The 23,590-nt window shown below is 39.3% G+C and overlaps 1 protein-coding gene and 1 long non-coding RNA gene across 2 annotated transcripts; both read right to left on the bottom strand.

The window, feature by feature from the left end:
• Positions 1–4,427: 4,427 nt before the first annotated feature.
• On the bottom strand, positions 4,428–6,458 carry LOC139432761 (uncharacterized). The gene is made up of 4 exons (XR_011642431.1): positions 5,870–6,458; positions 5,776–5,806; positions 5,654–5,696; positions 4,428–5,591 (listed from the first exon to the last, which is right to left on the bottom strand). It is a non-coding gene; the product is annotated as an uncharacterized lncRNA (long non-coding RNA).
• Positions 6,459–11,055: 4,597 nt separating this feature from the next.
• Positions 11,056–11,553, bottom strand: LOC139432723 (uncharacterized). The gene has a single exon (XM_071201487.1). The coding sequence runs from the start codon at positions 11,551–11,553 to the stop codon at positions 11,056–11,058; it is 498 nt and encodes a 165-aa protein (XP_071057588.1).
• Positions 11,554–23,590: the final 12,037 nt, after the last annotated feature.

Below are 23,590 nucleotides of genomic sequence, written 5' to 3'. Positions count from 1 at the left end.
TTACGTTTAGTAGTTTAGAAGGGTAGATTGAAAGTACAAATAGGGTCAAAAAGTGCCCTATTATGAGTTAAACATATTCCCCAAATTTCATTTTCCTAGCGTTTATGGTTTTTGAGAAAAAAAAATCCTTAGGGGAGCCGAAGTCGCCCATGGTTCATATATCAAAGTACCCTTAAAATTCACTAAAGAATCACCCCTTGAAGTTTGTTGCAGTCATTCAGATACACCCTGTATAAGGATATAAAAGAAAATATTGAATTTTTTGACACGTCAAATTATCCGTTAGAGAATATACACAATATTCCTCGCGGTTGATCTGTGTTGGGAAGAATGAAAGATGAATATCCAAACAGGTGCATAACGTCATTTGTTGGAACAGGAGCTAAAGCGTACTGCATCACCTTGTTGAATGATAATGTAAAAAAGGCTAAAGGAGTAAAGAAATATGTTATAGATAAACATTTAAGCGTGACCGATTATAAACGTGTGGTTGAATATGGCGGATCGATTCATAAAAAAATATGCATTTTTAAGTCAGAATTTCATACTATGTATACCGAATTAAAGAATAAAATTACTCTATCATCGTGCGATGATAAACGATACATATTACCGAACGGATGTAGTACTTTGGCGTGGGGTCATTGGTTGATAAAAAGATTGAATGCGAATAAATGAATTTAATTTTAGAAAAAATTCGATTGTTAACAAAGTCTTGTGAACTTTTATATAGGTTTATATATATATATATATACGTTCTAAAGAACGTTAGTTTTTGAGATCCAAGAATTATGAGACGGACCTAATCCTAACCATTTCACAAACACTTGATTTCCTTTTCGCCGTAGCACTTTTTCCACCAAGTAGACGTCAGGATATTTAACTTTTTGTAATTCTTCTCGATAAAAACCACCCATAATTTTTTCATTGGATGCATCTTTGAGCAGATATGTTGTTGGGAAAGTATTACGAACAGAATGTATTGTAAACACTTCGTTAGACCAATTGGGAATATAGTTTTAGGTGAAGGCGTGTCGATGCTTGCTCACTCTGACGTGATCACCGACATTAATTTTTTTGGTATAAAGATCAGCGATTTTTATGTAATTATAAACAGTTTTTAACAGTGTCGGTGCGTTTCTGTTATTTACCTCGCTAGGTTTCATTCCTATCGTCCTGTGTACTTGGTTGTTATAATCCAGAATTAATTTGGGAAGCAATTTCAACCAACGATAGCTACCTTGCATACTAAATTCTTTCCACATTTTTTCTTTTATTGTTCTATTAAACCGTTCAACAATAGAACTCTTTAAATTGGAAAATGAACTGTAGTGATTGATGTGATATCGTGACATCAGCTTCTTAAAATCCTCATTGTAAAATTCATTTCCGTTGTCCGTTTGCAGATTCTTCGGTATGTTTTTCCGCTTTTCCTATAGAATTGTTTCCATAGCTCGCGTAACTGCCAGTTTTGTTTTTTAGTGGTACAGCCCATCCATACTTTGAGAAAGCATTAATAACTGTTAGAATATACTTAAAATTACCATTTGCTTTTGAATAAGGTATCATCTCCACTAAATCAGCTTGAAATAAGTCCGTTAAACCTTTAATAATAACACGTCTGCGTTTATAATTTTTCCTCACGGACGCGTGCAACTCGTTTACTACGGACCTTTTAATGTCGCTCATTTTCTGGATATTTCAATGAGCAGTTCTACCATAAATGGTTTCTTGAGTAAAGTGGTCTTCGTTCTGGGTTTGCAATCTATTTTATTTCCAAAGGAGAGAACATTTAACTTTTTATTTGGATCGAAGATATTCCCGTTAATAATCATTGCAACGTCTCCTTCAAATCGGTGATGCACTATTTCACCAATATAGAAAAAGTTTATATATTTACTTACGTAACCTAAATTTTGAATAATGTAATAATTATCCGTTGTATCCGTAGTTCCATCTCCGCTAAACGTAAGTATTGTTGGTTGTTTGAAATATCGTTGTACGTTTTCACGTTTCTTAAAATGAGCAGCAATGTTGTGTCCGTGTACGTGTTTACCAAACTTATCGATCGTCATACTAGACGAATGTTTTCCGAACTTGCTTAAACTCATCTTCTCTAGTTCATAAACGTCGGTGGTTTAAAACAAAAGATGTGAGAGTCGTATATTTATGATATTATTTTAACGTATAATCTCGGCCTCTGTTAGCTCCGATATTATCGATGATATTTCATTGACATGTGCAGAATGACCTGCCGTTTGCGAGGCCTTCAACAAACACAGTCTATCGACAAGTTCGTTGGGATCGTCCCAGTGCTCGTATTCGATAAGAGCACCAGGGACGACTTGTTTTTGTAATACACCACCGACTTTTTTCTTCGGATTCGGCCAGTATTTAGCCCAATGCACCTTGGGTTTGTGACCTTCAACGATAGGCTTGATAATATTCTGAAATTTCTTACTGTCGTCCTCAGTAGTCATACCTGCCTCTGGAATGTAATTAATGTATTTTACATTAATGTATTTCTACATTTGAACGTAGTAAGATATCTTTGTAGTTGCGCATGTCCTGAATTGTAAATTTGCCCGGTTCGTTTTTAAATAGTAAATCATATGAACCAACGGTTCCCGTATATTTGAAGTTTCCAACGTGAATATCCTGATCCTCAAAGTGAACAGGACTGACTCCAATGTAGAAACCTTCGGGAGTTTCGCGAACACCGTATAAACGATCATAATCATCTTTTAAATCAGTTGTTAAACCAACAATATATGTTCTGGGCAAAGGATGAAACTGACTCAAAGCGGCTTGTACCTCTGGAGACTCCAATCTTTCTTCTATTTCATCTTTAAGTCGTTCTATTCGATTATGTGCGTCCGAAATAAGCACTCCGGTATCCTCGCTAGAATCGAGGAGTTCTTCTTCTTTGCCCGGCGGAACTTTATATACTTCTTCTTCTGCATGAGCTAATGAACCAAGAGGAGAAGACGTGGGAGAAGATACCAACCTTTTTTCAGGAGTCGATGTAGCAAATTTTCGTCGCTGATCTTTTAATGGAACTTTCGGTTTTCGAATAAAATATTCGGTCTCGGTTTTAGCTGGTACGTCAGAAATATCAGGCGAGTAACGTTGTATCTTAGATATCAATTTTTCTTCTTTTGGATATAAACTTCGTTTTGGAATGGATAGTAAAGGCGCAGTGTCAAGTTTTGCGACAATATCCTGTAACGGTCTCGCGATGGGTGCATATGCGGTTTCCGACCGAATCCTTGACTCCTCTAAGTCCTCTTTTAAAGAACAAATTTTGTCTCTCACAACTTCTCGTACTGCGATAAGTTCTGCAGCTATCGTCTTGTTCATTGTATGATGTATGTGAAGTTACTAAGAACTGTACAGCTAATGTCGTTAGTTTTAAACTTCAATGAATTTATCAAAACCCTTACGGTAACGTCCCTTAGATACACTACAATCTAGATCAATAATTAGGATGCCGTGTCTATTCTCCCAACAAGCGTCGCTAATTTTCTTTAGCCGATGAAACTCCATATCGCTCATTATGTGATCTTCAAACACGTGTTTTAAATTTGTTAAGTCTTGTTTAAATAGCACTAAAAAGTTACAATTATCGCGAACTAATTGTTTTGGAATTGCATATAACTTTGACAAATTAGAAAGCAATCAATGTTTTTATGTCGACCATACGAAAAATTTCCTTAATGACATTTTGACCTGTACAGGAAACATCGTCAAATACGACTATCGAATATTCTTTCTCATCTTCCGGTCGAATGAACTCATCTATATTAGAAAATTCATAGTAACCGCAATCTTTTATAGGTTCAATTAAACGTCTTAAAAAATCGTACTTATTTTGGTATAACGAATTGGAGCATAAGTATAAGTTTAGGAAGCGCAGGCCATTGCGTGCAAGTAAAAGCGATAACATAGCATTTGTTTTTCCGACACCAGAGGGTCCTACAATTAAACCTCGCTTACATTTTCCACCAAATAAATTACTGTGTCTTGTAAAGTGTTCTTCGGTCGTACCTTTACTAAAATTTAGTATTGGCGGTGTTAGCGGTTGCGGTAAACACTTTACTTTCTTATCGATCATGATTCTCGCACTAAATGAATTATGACATTAACAGGATAAGTCTGAATAAAAATATAGCAAAAGTAACTTTATATACATACTATATTTATCAATAACTATAAAATAATATCAATTTAACCTAATAATTAACTTAATAATTAACTTAATAAAAAGAGGAGAAGGAGTAGTTACCACTCCTCCTCCTCTTTTCGCTTCTTCGTAAGGCGGTGGTGGTGCTGCTGATGCCGGAGTCGTTGCCGGAGTCGGTGAACTAACGGCTGTGGTGCCGTGGTTAATGTGCATGTTTTGCACATGCACTTCGCCCCTCACCACTGCCGATTCTGACACGCTCTGCAGCTGAGAAGATAAAATTAATGACATGGAAAAAAGTATTATAAGTATAACGTACCGACTTAAATAGAGCTTCTAATTTTACCTCCAACGCGGCAACTTTCCGCTCCAATTTGCACAATCTAATGATGTGATTCACTCGCATGTTAGAAGTCATCTTTAAGCTAGGAAGGGAAGTTTACGCTATTAGTAGTGAAACTAGATAAAATAGATTCAGCCTTTTTAATTTCACAGGTTAATGATGCTATGGTGCTGTCGAGCGATATTGTTAAAGAATTGTTACAGCTCGAAGCCAGCCCTTCTCTAAACTGTGAAAGCTCTCTCAAAGAGGTTTGCAATTGACGAACCTTTTCATTAAGGTCTTTATAAAAATTTTGATATAAACTATTACTCGGCCAAAATCTCCCCTTTGGTTGTTTCTACTGCTGTACACATTGCGTTTGAATAAAGGCTGGCAGACACATCGGAAATATCTGAAGTAGCAGGAATATTGTCCACCCTTAAGATGTGTACTTGCGGGCTTAACGGAGGAATTTCGGTGTTAGGGATATTTGAGTTAGTAACGGGAGCAGGAGCCCACGAAGCTTCAGAAGAAGAAGCCTTAGTAGCTTTACGATATTTCCGGTTTACGGTGATACCACTGTTCTGATACCGCCATTAAAGCAAGAGAGTCGTCGGATTTATCGGACTCGTTCTCGGTAACCACTTTCGACTGTGTCATTTCAATCTTCGACGGGGTCGCTGGTTCAACTGACACATACTTGCGTTGGCTACGTCGCGAACGAGCACGTGCCTCCCTTCTTTCTTGTCTTTCCTCTCTATACTGTTCTGACGGTACCCACAAACCTGTAGCCTTCTTCCAATGTTCACGGTTCCCCGAATTCCGACGAAGTGAAAGGCGTTTCACATTCTTATCGTTCACATTCGCGGAACCTGCGATGTTCAGAAGCGATGCATCTTGCTGCGCATTAGATTCCACGTTAGGATCCATCGGCTGCTCATTAGGCTGCACGGTTGGATCCAGCTCCTTCTCAACAGTCGATATGTTCAACAGGTTTATGTCAAAACTGTTTAACAGGAATGACTCCTGGCTGCTGGCGAAACCGGGAGCAGTTAAATCAATTTGACTAAAACCGTCTTGAGTCATCTTGATAAAAAAAGATTCATACATTATTTTTTTTATTTTAATAAAAAATCATGTATACTTACATCGCTTGATGAAAAGAACGTTAAAATCTAATTGCAGTGGGTGCTAAATGATAGGATGTGAATGATAAAAAGTTATTGTAGATATTATGATACAAACGTTCGAATAATAAAGTTATGCTTACCAACAAAAAGTGAAATTTAAAATAGAAGGAGCTATAGGAATGAAAAAACCAGAATAGCAACAATATATGCAAAGAAAAAGAAGGCTATACTTACCAGAAAAAAGTCGCCGAGATTACGAAGTTACCAAAAACTGATCGAACTGATCAAACAAAAAAATCGAAGTGATCAGCAGTAAGGTCCTGTAGGAATTGAAAAAATAAAAATAACAATTTAACATAACAAACAAATAAACAAGTTGTACTCACAAAAACAAAGTAGAAAGAGCTGTTATAATGAAACAAAACAAGAATAAGTGCGTCCTCCCCAAGTTGCCTTGAGGAGGACGCACACGACGCTAAAGCGCTGAGCACAAGAGCGCGATCCTCGTGTGCTGGGGTAGCGTAGGGCCGTCCCGGCCGCGGCTGAAGGTACCTATGTCCTACCTCAGACCATTCTCGCCATGCCCGTTGCACTGCCGATAACGACCGCTCGAGACGACGCGCAATTTCACAGAACGATACACCCTGTATGTGCATATCCACAAACATTCCTCGCTCAAACACTCTTAAGTAACGCGATCGCCCATCCATTGCGCACAGAGTACGATAACCATGTGTTCCCTCACACCACACTAAAAACGACCGGTATTTTCCATCCACTTCGGTCTCCATAGCGACGGAATGTTCCACTTGGAAGGGCGGCTCAGGCAACAATGCCGCGACGGAACAACTCGAAACTCGCTGACCACCAAGTCGAATGGTTTGTTCGATACGTTGTAAGGTCCATCTCGTTGTTTCCCACAATAGATTTCAAAGTTCCATGTATAAAATGTTTTGCTGTCACAAAGGGCATATAGTTTTATACCGTATTTAGCCGGTTTTTGTGGCATATACTGCACGAATCCACATCTACCTCGGAATGGATGAAGCATTTCATCTATTGTCACACACTCTCCTAAACAGTAATTATTCCTACAGTTATTCACAAAATCAGTGTATAACTCTCTAACGGCAGCTAACTTGTCAGTTGTATCCCAACCTTTTCTAGTTGTAATGTCGTCAAGACGTTGTAACGGTCTGATTTTTTGGTACGTCTTTAATGTATTGTTTTGGTGTAAATTTGTATTGTGTTGTCAAAGAAGGAAGATTTTGGGTTGCATAATACGCGTAACGTAATATATTTATTTATTTTTATTGTTTATTAATACATTTGTTTGTATTTTTTACCAGCGTACTTCTAGAACTTCCTTAATTTTCCATTTTTATATTCCTCTTATTTCTAATTTCAATTCTGTTTCCTAATTTCTTTTTATTTCTCTTATTCAAATTTCATTTATGCGCACGTTCATTTTTTTTTTTGTACAACGAGAGTATTTTTACAAGTCTTCAGAGACAATTGTCGCTCTCTTTAAAACCAGTTTTGATACGTGCCACACCTGTGAGTTTCGGAAATTTTTGGTGATAGCCATTCTGGTAATTTTAAAATTATTTGGTTGGAAATTTCCATTTTCCTTATTTGGAGGATTTATCACTTGTGTGCGAAATAGTTTGGGAAGTGATTATTTCATTCCTGTTTACGGTTTACCCGGATTTTCTTCGTATCATATTTTAAAAACAAAATTTTTATCCTGGTTAAGGCCTCGAAGATTTGAGGTAAGACTTTTCTTTTAATCCTTAATTTACAACACTTTAACAATCTTGGCGTTACCTAACAAAATTCCTTTTTTTTTCCTTTTTCTTCCCACTTCTTTTTCATTTCTATTTCTTTTCCTAATTATCTTTATTTTCGCTTTAGGCCTTTTGTATTGGAGAACATTTTCTTTGCTTTATTTGTATTTCCTGTTGGGAAAAAACAAATTATTAAATTTTATATTGGGAGTCAATTATTGCAATCCAATACTCTCCATCTCTTTCATCAATATCCATCCTTTTCTAAGTTCTGGAAGGCGTTGCTGAGGAAGAAGATTTACTGGATGATGAACCTATCACAGTCAAGGTCAGATAAAAACCTAAAATAAAATAAAGAATTAGAACTTAAAATTATTGTGTATAATTCAGTTATTTTTTTTGTACTTACCGTTTTTTTTTTTGATCTATTGAATGAATTAGTTTTTTTTTGTTTTACGAAAAGTAATTGTTTGATCATTTTTTTTTAGTCCTGATATTAAATTTTTTTGTTTTGTTGTTAGATAATTTTCATTAGCGAATTTGTTTTTGATTTCGGTTTTTATTTTTCTTTTATTATTACGGCTTTATTTTGAGCTCAAATATACGGAGTCGTGCGGGTTCAATTTAGGGATTTTCTTTTTAGTTTTTTTTTGTATTTTTTTTCCCATTGTTCAATCGCTGACATTATTTTTTTTTAATTTTGTTTTCGGAACCTTGTATAGTTTATTTTGTTTTGATTTTTGCGAAATTTTTAAATTTCTATTTTTTTTTTGTTGTCTTTTTGCTTTTCGTTCTTTGGGTATTATCCCAAATAAATATTTTTGCAACTCAAATCTTCGACTTATTTTTTGTTGTTGTTGTGTTTGTTGTTTTTGTCATTTGTTTACAACACTCACTTTACCAACTTCACGTCACAGTTCGTGGACAATACGGGAGCAACTGTGTGGCGCCTTAAAGAAATTCTACCCGACCCAATCTCCAATTGAGCTAGGCAAGGACCCGTGTTGTGTTTGGTGTTGTAAATGTGTTGGTTATTATATGTATTTTTTGTTGTTGTAATTAAGGTGTCACAACGTAGTGAACGAAGAAGAAACAAAAATCTTTTGTAACTGAAAGCAGCTCTCAGCCTGATCATTCCAGTTCCGTCTGTACTCCAAAGCTCTTCAACATTCGTATGATGTCCTTTTTTCACTCCAATCAGAAAAAGAACTCCAAACAAAGCAAACATTTCAGTGACAGAAGTTTTTTTACAGTCTCTATCTCTTTCGTAATTTGGACGATTTTCAATGTATGTATTAGTATAAGTGACGATCTTGTGTGTCATATCTTTTGTCATAATTAAAAAAAATGCCTCTAACTCATTTGATACATTTATTGCTGCCTTTCTGGGCCCAGGACACGTTTTGATAATATTTTTTCTCCTGCTTTCTTTACAGTTATTTACTGGAGTGCTTTTCCACAAGGTGTCTTGATCTTTGCCAATGTAAAACTGAAAATCATCTTCATCATGTAATGGTCCAAGATCCTCGTAATTGTCATCTGCAGATTGTTCTGAGTCGCTTTTGTAATTATCTATCTGTATTATTTCATCCTCTCCTTCACTCTCATTATCTGAGTCAATAGCAACTTCCTCTATATCGGATAAATTTTCCATTGCTTCTACCAGTTCTTTTTGAGTTAAATACTTTCTTCCATATTTTTTATTCCTAAAATTACAAAAAAAAATTTGAATAAATAAAACCAATGAATATATATAATACATTGAACAGTAAAAACTTTTACTTACATGATCGGTCGCTCTGTGGCACAAAATGCCGCAACTTAAATCCTCTCTGTTTGATGTTCACGTACCTCAACAACAAACGATCAACTAAATTACAATAAATTTGTAAGGCGTTCGTTTTATTTATGTTTACTACGAAATCGGATTCCACTTCCATATCTCTAGGTAATATTTGAGGCTTGAAACCAAGTAACGGCCCTATAGAATTATCGCATGCAAAATTAATTCGACGCGTACTTTTTATTAAAGAATGTTGTGTGTTATTATTCCCCTTAATCCTTATTACGACTCCTTTAGCGTGTCTTATCTCTAGCTGTTCATTCACGAACTCGGCAATATCATCAATATCGTACGTTCCAACAGGTACTATTATATTGTTTTTAAAATGTCCTGTCTTATCTTCGTATTGGATTACGTTGTTGCTTTTATCAACGTTTGCTAAACTATTAAACGTTTCGAAATTCAAAAGAGCCAACTCGTAACTACCAAATTCGTTCAAATAGATGGGAGGATTAAAATTACAAGTCAATTCGGATGACTTTCCAGTCAACGTAAATGTATATGTCGCGTGTATTGCTTCTTTCTCCATTACTTCTGAAACTAAACGTGTCTACACTCTAATAGGTCCTTTTATTACTTAGAAACTTCAGGCACAACTGTCCGCAATTTTGATCTATTTCTCTTTGATATCGACAGTAATTATACTTTATTCTACCACCCCTACCGTCTGACAGCAAATATTGTTCAATTTCTGATGGTCTTAAATCACCGTAACTGTCGAAATAGTATATGTCCTTGTCGTATTTGTTATTATCCTAGCTGCGTTGTTACTCGTTTCCTCTGCATTGCCCTTATGATTTCTTCCCACGGTGCCGAGCCAAAAGCATTACGGACATCTAGAGTAACCAGCAGGCAAATGCGTTTCTTACCCCTTCTAAACTTCTGAAGCTTCTTTATTTCCGTTATCACCCTCTCAATGGCTTGTACCGTAGATCTCCCACGTACAAAGCCGTACTGGTTGTTCGATAATCCCCCGCCGAGGTCTATTTCCTCCATTAATCTGCTTTTAATTATCGCGTCATATAGCTTTCCGTAACAGTTTAGCATGCATAGAGGTCTGCATTTCTTCTCCCTTTCATTGCCCGGCTTCTCTATCAGTATTAATCTTCCTTCCTTCCCGATCTCGGAAGCGGCATTCCTTCAATAATTTGTTATACATGTTTACTACAATTTGTGATCCCATGGCGGTGACGTCTTTGACTATTTCAGGCGTTATTCCATCTGGGCCAGGCACTTTTCCACTCTTCAACCTCTTTGACAGCGCATGAAGATCTTCTATCGTGGTTTCCTCGCAGTTCTGCTCTTCGTCCATGCGTTCTTTTCCCCAGCGTTCTGTTCTCCCCTCTGCTTTTCCCCCTGGAAAAAGTTCTTTTATCAGTTTATGTACTTGTTCTTCCATTACTATTTTTGGAAGGTTTTTTGTCTTTTTTAGTGCTATTCTGTAGTCCTCATCAAGTTCGTTGCATAACTTTCTCCACGCCTAACTTTTTGAGTTCTTGATTTCTCTTTTAAGTTTCTTTTTTGCTTCTATGTATTCTAATTTGGTTTTTCTTTTATAGTCTTCGTTGTCATTTTTTCCATTTTCTCTCGTCATGGCTCGCCTGCATCTATTAGCTTCATCTTTCGCTTCTTTTACTGTGCTGTTCCACCAGTATAATTGGCCCTTCTTAATTCCAATATTTCTTCTTCCGTAGATTTTGTCGCATGTCTCTGTTGTCATCTTTGTTATTATTTCCGGGGTAAGTATTTCACAATCTTTTAGCCTTTTCTGTATTTCATTTTTAAATCTGTCAACCTCTCCTTCCCTTCTGATCCATCTCCATTGCTCCGTCGCCCCCGTTTGCTACCACTAGGTCTCTCTCGCTCATCCATTCGCATAATATTTTCCCCCTCTCGTCTTCTTTATTTGCGTTCCAGTATGCTGATTTTGCATTAAAATCGCCGGCTAATATAATATTTTTCATCTCTCTGTTTTCCATCGCTACGCTGTCTAATTTGTTTTTGTAATTAGTAATGTCTTCGTTGGGGGTTAGGTAACACCCTATGATGGTACCTATGTTGGTTTTTAACGCTAAGTATCCGCTTTCCTCTTCATACCTGTATACTATTATTCTTATGTTGTCGTTATTTAGAACTTTTACAGCCACATCCCCATCTTTGTTCTTGAACCATCCTCCTGATTCTATTTTTCTTTTGTTTGGCTCCGTTATTATTATCATGTCGATTCTTCTATCCATTGCCTGCTTTTCTATCAGGTTTATAGCTTCCAAACTTCTATTGGCATTCATTGTTACTTTCCCCTTCTCTTTCCCAACCCCTCCGATTTTTATAATTATTTTTATTTTGATTTTTGGCCGTCTCTGGGATTTCCCTGTTTACTGTCTTTTTCTGTTATATTCTTCTTTTTTTTTCTATCATTTTTTGTACTTCCCCTCTGTATTTTTGGCATGCCATGCTGTTTGTCATATGCCCCTCCTCTTTACAGTCTCTACAAAAACTCTTTCCTTGGCATTCTTTCATTTTGTGGCCCAGCTTCTGACACTTATTACTGACTTCTGTTTTTTCTATTTTATTATTTTGGCACTCCTTAGCCTTGTGTCCTAATTCTTCGCACTTATAGCACCTATCCGGCGTAAGCATTTCGTGCACCCTACATCTAGCCCAATCTAGTTGAATTGCTGCTTTATTCAAGATTTCCGCTGCAAGTCTTTTGTTTAATGTGGCGGCCGCCACCATTTTATCTTTTCTATTTTTGTCTTTGAAAATGTTTATTTTGAATGTGCTCTCTTCCATCCTTCTACCCAATTCTTTTTCGATAGCCTCTCTCACCTCTTTCGTGGTGGTAGCTGCATTCAGGTCTCTTACAAATATTGTTGTAGTTCTTCCCATGGCATCTGTTGTTTCAGCTTTATTATGCAGGATTTTTGCTGCTTGTTGCTTGAACTTTTCTCCTGCCCCTTGTATATTTTCAGGTTACCTGTCTTTGTTTTGTATACAGCAGCGATTTTAATTTCTTTGTCATCTATTTTTATTCCCTTCTTAAGCTCTTTTAGGGAATTTTCGTATGTTTCTGTTCCGAGTAGTTTTATTTCGATATGCCTTTGTTCATTGTATCGCTTCATATTTTTTTGTGGTCCCTTTTGGGTCGTACCTCTACCCAAGACTTTAGCATAGGTGTTGTCTTTATCTTCTGCTGAATGTTTTGCGATCATTACTACTTGTAGTGCATTGTCTTTATTTATGTATTCCATCAGATTTCTGAGGTATTCGTCCCTTAGTCCTTCATGCATAAAGACTTTTTTTTGCTTCATTTTTACAGATATCTCTTATTATGTTTTCAGTTCCTACATAATTTTCTTTTGTTATGATTGTCTTTCCATCTTTCTAGTGTTGCTCACCCCTTACTCCAATTACATAGATGTTCTTATTATCCTCTTTGCTTTATTCACTAGTACATCTTGTTATGGTGGTCCCTTGCTTGATTTTTATCCATTGTCCGTCATTTAGTTTTTCTTCTCCTATTATTTTTCCCTTAATTCATAATCTAGTAGCCGTTTAACATTTTCATTTTCACGGATCATTTCATTTCCAGCTTTTATGCTGATAATTATGTTTTGTGTAGTTTCAGTACTACTATCATATTTATTGGACCATTCTGTTTTAACATATCTATCCTCATTCCACATTTCCCCCATAATTTTCAGGAATTTATCTGCGTTTCTCTCTTCCTTAAAGTATTTCATTACTTGCGGATTTTCTTCCCTGATCCTTTCTGTAGTTTGTGTCGCCATCTCCATTTTATTTATAGCGTCACTCCTTCCTCCCTTACTAAGTTCCTCTATTTTATCCTCCATAGTAATCGTTTTCCTTCCATCATCAGAATTTTTTTATCTGTTTCCTTCATTTCCTCTCCCTGAATTTTTTGTAACCTTTTCACCATTACATTAATTTCTTTAATTGCCGCCTTCATCGGTACGGCTGTATTTTGCTGGATCATTGTTCGTATTTCATCCGCTTTTATGACCAATTCTGTTATCGACAAGGGCTGTGATAGGTCGGTGGAAATTAAAGTCGTGGATGGCTCGACGAATTTATTTATAAAATTACTATTTACAATAATGAGGGGGTTGAGTTATGTACACGGGGAGCGGTATATACAATGACGTAGTGGTGGAGCTTCAGCGTCGTAGTATAGCTCTGGCGTCGTGGTGGACTCGAATGCCCCTTGTTGTTTTCGGCCTCCCTTAAGTACCGGGCCGACCGGAAGCTGAACAAAGAACGCCTATCGCTGACGTCCGATCGGCCGGCCGACCGTGCGGGGGAGAAACGTCCGACCGGGGGCGTGACCGAACAGTACCCGGTGGATCGTGTAACACCCCCTCCCTCAAGGCGCTGGTTCGGCTAGTCGACGAGCCTGAGGGCGCGGACGACGTGGCTGTGTGGGGCGTAGGTCATTCACATGGACATTGGTCGGCTCGCCTGTATTTCCTCTTCGGATCCAATACGTGGTGGGCCCTACTTCCTCGATGACGTTATATGGCCCACTCCATCGTCGCCCGAAAGATGGCCTATGTCCATAGACCCGCTCCAAGACACGTTTTCCCGGTTTAAAGCGTATGGGTTCCTGGCTGGCGTAACGATATCGATGTTCGTTAAGGTGTGCCCGTCGGTTCCCGACTGGCCGCTGCTCCTGTTGTCTTGGGTTTGGTGGGTGAATTTCCCATTACCCTGGGCGTTGTAACTCGTATCCACACAAGAGCGCGGCGGGCGTCTCTCTTGTCGCTGCGTTCCGTCGACCGCGGACGTTGAAAAGGGCGGTGGGAAGATGTTGGTCCCAGGCACTCGGGTTACGTTATTGCAGTTGCAACCGTATACATTTTTTCAATTCTTGTATACGCCTTTCCGTGGGGTTTGCCTGGGGGTGGTAGATCGGTGTTGTCCATTGGAGACAGCCCCATCGTCGCAACGCTCCGTCCCAGTCGACCGATATAAATTGAAGGCCGTTATCGCTTAGGAACGCCCGCGGATACCCATAACGGGGGAACACCTCTCGGTCCATAATTTGGATGATTCGTTCTGCCTCGCTGTCTGGCATAGCGAAAGCTTCTACCCACCGGGAAAACAGGTCAGTAACAACCAGGACGAATCTGTTGTTGCTGCGTGATTTCGCGTAGGGTCCCATAATGTCTACGGCTACCACCTCCCATGGAGCGACGGGATCTCGCGGCCTTAGTGGGGCCTTGTCTTGGAAGGGTCCCCTCTTAAAAGCAGTGCAAGCCCAACACTCTTATACGTGCTTCCGTACGTCCTCCGTCATACCCAACCAGAAATAGTGTCGGGAGATTGCCCGCACCGTGTCCTCGGCTCCGGGGTGTCCGGCGGTGGGTGAGTCGTTATACGCGTGTATCACGCATTCGTGGAACTCCTGCGGTACCACTATCCTGTCCCCATCCGCAGAACGTTTCCAGAGGAGGTCGGTCGTCATGTACGGCGTATTGCTCCATGATGCGCCGTTCCGTCGGCCCTTCCGGACCTCTGGCTTGGATGTCGGTCCAGGAGCGGACAAACTGTTGGGCCCGGGGGTGTGCCTGTTGACCCGCCTTGATCTGCTCCAATAGTTCGGGTCAGCCTACGAGAGCCACGTGCGGTTGTTCTTCGGTCTTCGTCACTGCCTCGCCGTTCAGCTGCTGGTAGAGCAGCCTTTCCGTGTTGGGTGCATCGTTGTTGGCCATCAGGTGGACAGCGGGTTCGCGCGACAGGAAATCCGGCAACTCGTTCTTTTCGCCTGGAACGTGCTCCACCTCGAATTTGAATTCTTGTAGGAGGAGCGACCAGCGGGTCAACTTAGCGTTCTTCTCCTTTAGGGTTTTAAGCCACAGAAGAACTCTGCTCTCTGTCCGCAGGGTGAACGGCCTGTCGTCCAGATAAGGGCGGAAATGCGCACACCCCAGACAACTGCCAAGCATTCTTGCTCGTTAATGTGGTACTTCTGCTCGGCTGGGGACAGTTTGGCGCTGGCGAACCCGATGATGCGTCGACCGGGCTCCTGATAAAGGACGGCCGCAATCCCCTTTCCACTTGCGTCGGTTTGCAACACGAACGGCTTGTCCAGTTCCGGGCGGTGAAGCTGGAGGTCCCTGCTCAAGGCTTGCTTGAGAAGGCCTGCTCGGCTGCCTCGGTCCAACGGAACGATCGACGACCTAGAAAAAGGTCCGTGAGAGGGGTCAGGATTTCAGCGCACCGAGGAATGAACGGGCCCAACCAATTGGCAAGGCCCAGAAAAGACTGCAGCTGCTTCTTCGTCCCTGGTCTGGGTGCACGGAGCATGCCCTCGATGTGGGACGGGAGTGGTGCGATACCCTTCGGGGTGATCCTGTGTCCCAGGTAATTGATGGTGGTGGCTCCAAATACACATTTCTCGGGCGAGAGACGTAAGTTGTGCATCTGTAGGCGCTCGAAGATCAGGCCGAGGTGTAGTAAGTGTTCCTCCCAATTGGCACTGAACACAATGACGTCATCAAGGTACACCAACGCAAACTTCCTTGGGTACCCCGGCAGTCATGAGTTTTTGGAAGGTGGCCGGGGTATTTTTTAGGCCGAAAGGCATGACCCGAAACTGATAAGTCTTGTGTCGTGAAGGCAGTCATTGGTTTGGATGAATCCGCCATGGGAATCTGCCAGTACCCGGAACGAAGGTCCAGTGTCGAGAACACGCAGGCCCCGCTGAGGTCACGGAGGGTTTCCTTAATCATCGGTAGCGCCGATGACTCGTCCTCGGTCTGGTTGTTGAGGCGTCTATAGTCGATGCACAGGCGAGGCTCACCATTCTTCTTGGACACCAGTACGATCGGCGAGGCATATAGGGACCGGCTGGCCTCGATTACAACTTCACTCAACATCTTCTCGACTTCCCGGGCTATGGCCTTTTTTTTGGTGGTGGAGTATCTGTAGGGTGGGAGCCGAAACGGTGTTGAAAGCGCGTGATAGCTGAACGCTGGAGATTTTTACGACCGCTCGCTTGGGGTTGCTGGTTGGCTTGGCGGCGGTCCCTTGGTCGTTTCCCGACATCGGGGTAGATCTGGCAGTTGCGGTGGAAATGTCGCTCTGGGCATTACCAGCAGGCTGGCGGCGCACAGTGGGGCCAAATGACCGAAAAGCGGAAAAAATACAATATCTAGATAACCGCTAGTTCTATCAAATTGCGGCTGCTCTCATTCGATTCAACATAAAAAAGTACATTACAAATGGTACTAAATTGAAAAGATTAATTACTTTAATATAAATTTTACTGATAATAATACACTGACAATATGTGTATACAGGTTGATTCAAAAGTAGAGCACCAAACTGAAACCCCATGTAGAACTTCTGATTTCAAGTCGAAATGAAAGAATAACATTTTTTCCGATCGGCTTTTGTTTTCGAGATAATCGACTTCAAAGTTTGATTTTCAGTGTTGTAGGTAACAACTAAAAGTTTTATAAACGCAAAAAGTGGCTAATAGTTCTGGTAGAAAAATTAATTTTAAATCGAAAGTAAAGAATAGCACTTTTTCCAATCGGCTTTTGTTTTACCCCCACACTGAAAATGAAATGTATAATGTACAGAGTGGCCCAAAATTCGCGCAACGCTAACACAAAATACGCATGCGCCGGTTTCACCCCACTAGTACAAGGTTAACCGTGTCAACCAGTTGTCCGTGTGTAGCTATGGCAGCCGGAGCGCGTTATCGGTTCACAATTGCGGAACGCGTGTTTTTAGTGAGCTCGTACTACCGTTATCATGCCGATTATCGAAACATTTTCTCCGATTTTGCCGAAAAGTTTCCTAACAGTCAAGTTCCGAGGCGTGAAACTGTGTATCGCTTGATAAAAAGGTTCGAACAAAATGGTACTGTTAATGACACGAAGCGTTCGGGGCGGCCACGCAGCGTGCGAACTGCACAAAACGTACAGATGGTCGCTGAGAGTTTCGTTGAAACACCGGCGCGATCAGTCCGTAAGGCTTGCCATGAATTGGAAATTTCTCGTTCCAGCTTGCAGCGAATAATGAAGGAATTAGGTATGCATGTTTACAGACCACGTCTTTTACAAGCATTAACAGAAGACGATCCGGACCGCAGACTTCAGTTCGCTGAGTGGTACGTAATTCGATGTGAAGCGTTCGAAGAGTTCTTTAAAACCATTTTGTGGTCAGATGAAGCACAGTTTAAATTAAATGGCCGAATCAACAGACACAATTGCGTGTACTGGTCTACAGAAAATCCGCATATCACGGTGCAAGAAGAATTAAACGTTCCTGGTGTAACAGTATGGCTTGGTGTTTGCTCCTTCGGCATTGTCGGCCCCTACTTTTTCGACGCAACAGTAACAGGTATTGCATACCTTGATTTGTTGATGGAACTGCGCGATGGAATGAATAATAACCCGGATTTTTCTGGTCGTGTTTTAACTCTTCAACAAGATGGTGCGCCGCCCCATTACGCTATCATTGTTCGCGAATTCCTAAATCAAAATTTCCCGGATTGGATCGGTAGACGAGGTCGAGTAGAGTGGCCTGCAAGATCTCCTGACCTGACTCCCTTGGATTTTGCCGTGTGGGGAATTTTAAAGGATAGGGTGTACAAAAATGATTTACCAGATGTGGAGACCATGAAAAACATCATAACCAACGAAGTCGATACGCTGAATGCAGATAAACCTTTACTTGAGCGCATCTGTAAAGCTGTTAAAAAGCGATGTCTGAAGTGCATCGAACAAGAAGGAGGTCATTTCGAACATTTGTTATGATGCCAGAGAGTCGGTTTTTGCCTTGCTTCAAACTAATTTTGTGTATTTTGTTTTTTTCCGAATAAATTTTGTATTTTTGCTACGCAATGTCATTTTTTTTCAATTGGTTGCGCGAATTTTGGGCCACTCAGTATAACGAAAAATTAAAATAATAATTATGTGCAACATAATTCAAGGGCTTCTTGGCTGATGGGAAGGTTCTTTTTTTTAGGCTCAGGCCTCAAGTGTGTTATAAAGGGATCTGACGACTCTAATAACTTATTGAATACATCCTCATTTGTGGCAGTACGGGAACATTTCCTTGTGTAGTGAAGCCTGTAACATTTATAATCTTTATGTCTGCTTTCCTGCGCTTCCTCTGAAAGTAACCCAATCGACAGTGCTGCAGATGTTATAATTTCAGCTCCATGAATTAAGATTTTATGGACCGTTGAAGGCATATAATACCATGGGTACAATTGTATTGCTAACTTAGCCGTTTCTGTTGTGTATAAGTGGAATTTGTGCGAATCAATTGAAATGTCGCTATTAATTATCTCTAGTATTACACCAAGTCGGCGAATCAAGTTTTCATTAATTTGTGTTATGTCAGCAGTCAAAGAAGGGTCTCGGAAAAACACTCTAGAGGTATTTCCAGTATTAGTGGAACCAAATCCTTGTTTTACGAAATCAACCTTTATCCCTAATTCAGCCATAAAACGTTTTTGTATACGTTCTTTCGCAGCCATTTTGATTGGAAGTGTAGTTTTCGTAGTCCTCCATTCCTTAAATTCTAAGTTGTAACCAAGATGAAGTATAAATTCCATAAACTTTATTCGTGCATGAAGTGGGGAAATACCTAGCTGAATTGCTTCTTCATTACGAGGCTTATTTTCGAGCTTTGATAAGTCGTTCATCTCAGATGGACGAGCTCCACAAATGAAACAGTTGCTTGCTGCAGTTGTATTGGTGATATGTTGGGCTACTTTTCCGTCTAGCATTGTGAAATGTAGAATATGCTTCACTGTGATGGAATATGTGCTTTGCTGTACAGGGTGTCCCACGATGAACTGCGTCGATCGATATAGGAGAAACTATGAGTAGTATCTTTCTGAAAATTTGTAGGCGCACTTAAGTCGATATGCCCAACTCACCTAAAATGTTTTCAAGACTGTCGCACTTCCGGTTATACCGGAAGTAGACAACAACTTCGTTATTTTAAATAGAACCACCTATATATTATTACATATTTAGATTCTACATCCGATTTTAATTAACTTTTACTTAAACATCTTATATAAAATTCTTACCCGTTTCTGAAATATTTACAAATTTATGTAAAAAAATTACCTATGCAGGCTTGTATGTTATGTGTATTTCTGCTAACACTGTTAAGTATTTGTTATATCTGATGAAAGGAATTTGAAGAAGAGACTATAGCTTAACTTTTGGTAGCTCATATGTTGTCCTACTACATACAGGGTGTTCAAAAAAAGCTGCCAAATATTTATATAAGAAAAAGCGAAAAACTCAAAAAAATTAAATGGAAACCATATATTTTTTTAATTGTATCTGAATCTACATTAAAAATAAAGGTAACTTTATGTAAGGTTCCCTATATCTAACTATCGCCGTTTCTTTGTAATTTTCGTTTTAAATAGTTTAAGATTATTCAAAACAATTTTGTGTCAAAGACGGCCATGACTACCGAGAAACAAATGAAGGTAACACAAATGTCATTATATCATTTATAAAATTCACTATGCCCGCACGTTTAAATTATACTAATGAAGATTATCTAAATCTATTTATTATTTATGGAGAATGTAACAAAGTTTTAACAAGAACATGCGATACATTTGCTGCTCGATATCCGCGAAAACGGAAACCATCCCCGAATACCTTGAAACAAATAATTATTACTTTATTACTCTTATTACTTCAGCAGCATTGATTAAGGCTTGGGACTGTGATGTTTTTAGTTGACGAATTTTGCTCCTTTGACTTCTCTTTCCACAATTTTCAAAATCTTTACTAGGCCTTCCTTTGCCAACTTTCGACACCGAGCACAATGAAATATTCGTACCACCACCTTCGTCATGTTTATCAGTATCAACGGGAAACGTGAACACAAAGTTACGTGTCATCCAATCACTATTCTTCTGTTTAAATACGGTTTTGTTTCGATTAACTGATCTCCACTTTACCTTGAAATTAGGAAGAAATCTTGTTGCAATTGCTTTGGAAATTACGGGTATCTGATCCTCAGTAATATTAGTAAACTTCTTTCGAATGAGAGAATTAAACGACTGAATGCTGGAAGGACCATTATTAAACAAGTATTCACACAAATCATTGTAACTGATAACTAGAGGCTCCATGTTATCTTTACTACGTATAAAATATCGTCTAAAACAGATTAAACAGTCTCAAAACAAAAGTCACATTTGAATTGATCAAAAAAACCTTTAGAAAATGAAAATATTTGCACAGGTTGCGAATATTACTAACTCGTGAATATTACTAACGTAATTACTGAACTCGCAGGTATATGCAAATAATACTTTAGGGTCGTTTGCACTAAAGCATACTGATTGAAATTTTATCGATTCCGAATTAAAGCACGATAAAGTTTTTTTTTAAATCACGTTATGCCAAAAGTTGTTATTCTGTGAACCGGTTTATTCGGTTGTCCTGTTTTCGCTGATAAATACATGTTTATATCAAACGTATATTAACTATTCTATAACTGCAAATCGGTGTATTCTTTAGATAAAGCTGATTTTTACGGCCGGGATTTTTTCCGGCGTTGCCCCACTGTGCGGCGTTCTAGCGGAGGCCTTTGGGCTGGAGGCCGCTGGTGCTTCTGTTTTTGGCGCTCGGTTTTGGGCTAGGAGTTCGTCTAGGGTGACGATTTTTTTCATTAGCGCCAGTGGAGTCGGCGGGGGGTCCGAAAGATACACCCGCAGGTCCTTCCTCATCAACGCGATGTCCTGGATCTGGTCTTTTTTTTTTGTTTAGTAGTTTATTTGTTTGTATAATTTAGTTTTCGTTAGTTTTATTGTCAATTGCATTATCGTTCCAACGCACAGCCAGAACTTCGTTTACCTTATCAAATGAGTAGTCGCTGGCACCTCGATCTTTTTTTTTCATTGTGCGCACATCAGTAAGCGAGTTTATGCGACTTAAAAAAATTGTCGAATGTCACGCAGTGTTGGCTCGGACTCTAATTTCGAGAGCAGACGAAGAACAACGTTCTCACCGAGTCCGAGCTCTTTATTATTATTACTGGATGCGTTGGCGTACGGTATGAATGAAAAAAGGTCCTTCGGACGAGCAAAGACACCAATACTTGAATCCAAATTGGATCGGTTTCCCCTTGATGAACATTTTACAAGAATGTCGACCGAAATATGCAATCATTTGTTCGTCGATCAATAAATTGTGAGCGAAGACGCCGAATTGCATGAACCGTTCGTTCATCATATCATTCAAGGGTGTCACCTTGGCGAATTTGTCTTTCGGATCGAGGCTTCGGTTATCGCATACATGGAGATGCGCTTTGACACGAAGAAAACGATCACGAGTCATGCTTGCTTTTATTATCGCACAGCCTAAAGATGGGCTATCCGACCAATAACTCCTGATTGTCGGCAATGTGTGATACCCAGTCACAAACAATATTCCTATTACTTTGCGCACTTCTTCGACATCGGTTTTGAAAGAGGGATCATTGCGATCGATAGCCGCATATCGGTTTGTACTTTGAACAATGAAATTGATGACATCAGCATCGATAAATAATTCGAATAACTGTAATGGATTCAGTGCTCCTGCAATTCGAAACAATAATTTACACTCATTGGAATGAATGAGAGAACGGAAATCAATTACCTAATTTTGTATAAATGTCTGCGTATTTTTCTATGGACAAATCTACCGACTGCTTCAAGAATTTATAGTTCTTAGTCTTCATCCACTTAGGCTTGAGCAAAACAAAGGGCCGATCGCTAATGTATGTCCGAATCTTCGTTATTTTCACACATCGGTTCTTGTGGACAATGTTCGTTATCGTCATCGAATTCGCACATAATTTTGATATGGCCCGTAATATCGTTAGGTATATCCCCACTCATCAATTGTGTACCTTCATCTAATCTTCATTATCACTAATCGCATCGGTATTTTCTGGCGGCAGAACTATGAAATCACGTGGTCGGCATGTCGAATTTGAGTCGCTGTTTCTTCTTCATCAGAGCTGGCATTCACCAAGTCTTCGATTTCACGAACGGTCGTATACTTTTTTCGCAACATTGTATGTAAATAATGTAAGATGATATAGAATAGAGCAGAGCGAGATTGATGCGGTACTGCTGTCAACTAGCGTATTCGTTGACTTAGCGAGTGGACTGAAGTTGCTGTGCATATTGTTTGTTCGACCACCGGTTCGACCCAGCGTTGCGTTTTCGCAACACTGACCTTCGCGGCTATCTGGCAAGTAGTAAAGACTCGCGAATCGCCACGAAATAATATTTTCCGTCGAATATATGGAACTAAGAGTGGGAGCATACGATAGAAATTCTTTTTTCAGTATTTTTTTCATTTTTCCCAGTTTATTGAAAATTGAAGACGGAAAACCGTGAAATTCACGATTTTCAATAGCGAAAAAATTAGCGGAAATAACCGAATCGCACAAAATGCAAAAATAGGTCGATAAGATGCTTCCTTCAACTAAAATATCCGCTTTGATTCGGATCGAAATGTCGCACATGGTGACCTGTAGGTAAGGAGAAGCAGTGCGAGAAGCACGCTAGGCATTAATGGGTTAATCTACAAGTAGTACAAATAGATGTAGGTACCCACGGTTTACCTAAATTTCTCATAGGTATGTTGTAACATTCTAAACATTTTTTTAAATCCATTCATTAATGGTTCTGCGATAAGGACGTGTTTCGAAGTTTCCGCAAAAATGTCACTAAAGAATAAGCTTTCCGATTCATATTTTTTTATATTAATATTCCATCATTTCAATTTTTTTTGTAGAAAATCCAACATGGTTATGACTTTCATCTTATAAAACTCTACAGAGCTTAAATAAAAAGTAATATGTAAATTGTTGTTAAGAAAATACACAAAAAAAATGTTAAGAAAATATTAGAAACGCAAACGGGAAAATTTGAAACACTTATAAATGTCAATTAAAGTTCGGGTGAAAAACTGTCAAATAAAGAAAATGAAATATAAACGTCTTACAGTTCTTGTAGAATCTTTTAGTGGTTGTTCAAACAGAAAATAAAAGTCGAAACACTTTTAACGAACATCTATTTGAAATAACACGGAAATACTTTAAGCACAGAAAATTGACGCGTGGTCTCTTGCACGTGAACGTCAACTCTTATAGAAAAAACAACTGAATAACAAAACTTAAAAAATACGAAACGGCCGACTAATTAAATTATAATTAACAAAAATAACAGAAACTATTAACTTTTAAACATTACCGCCCGCCTTGCCGAACGGAAGGCAACCGAAATAACAATAAAACATGTGAAAAGAA

The sequence above is a fragment of the Onthophagus taurus genome, chromosome 2, assembly GCF_036711975.1.
Source record: "Onthophagus taurus isolate NC chromosome 2, IU_Otau_3.0, whole genome shotgun sequence".
Lineage (NCBI taxonomy): Eukaryota > Metazoa > Arthropoda > Insecta > Coleoptera > Scarabaeidae > Onthophagus > Onthophagus taurus.
Note: the sequence above shows the minus strand (reverse complement) of the source record. Positions and strands in the feature narration are given on the sequence as shown.

Excerpts from the sequence above, each read along its gene's own strand:
- LOC139432723 (XM_071201487.1), bottom strand. The coding sequence starts at position 11,553 with ATGAATGCCAATAGAAGTTTGGAAGCTATAAACCTGATAGAAAAGCAG.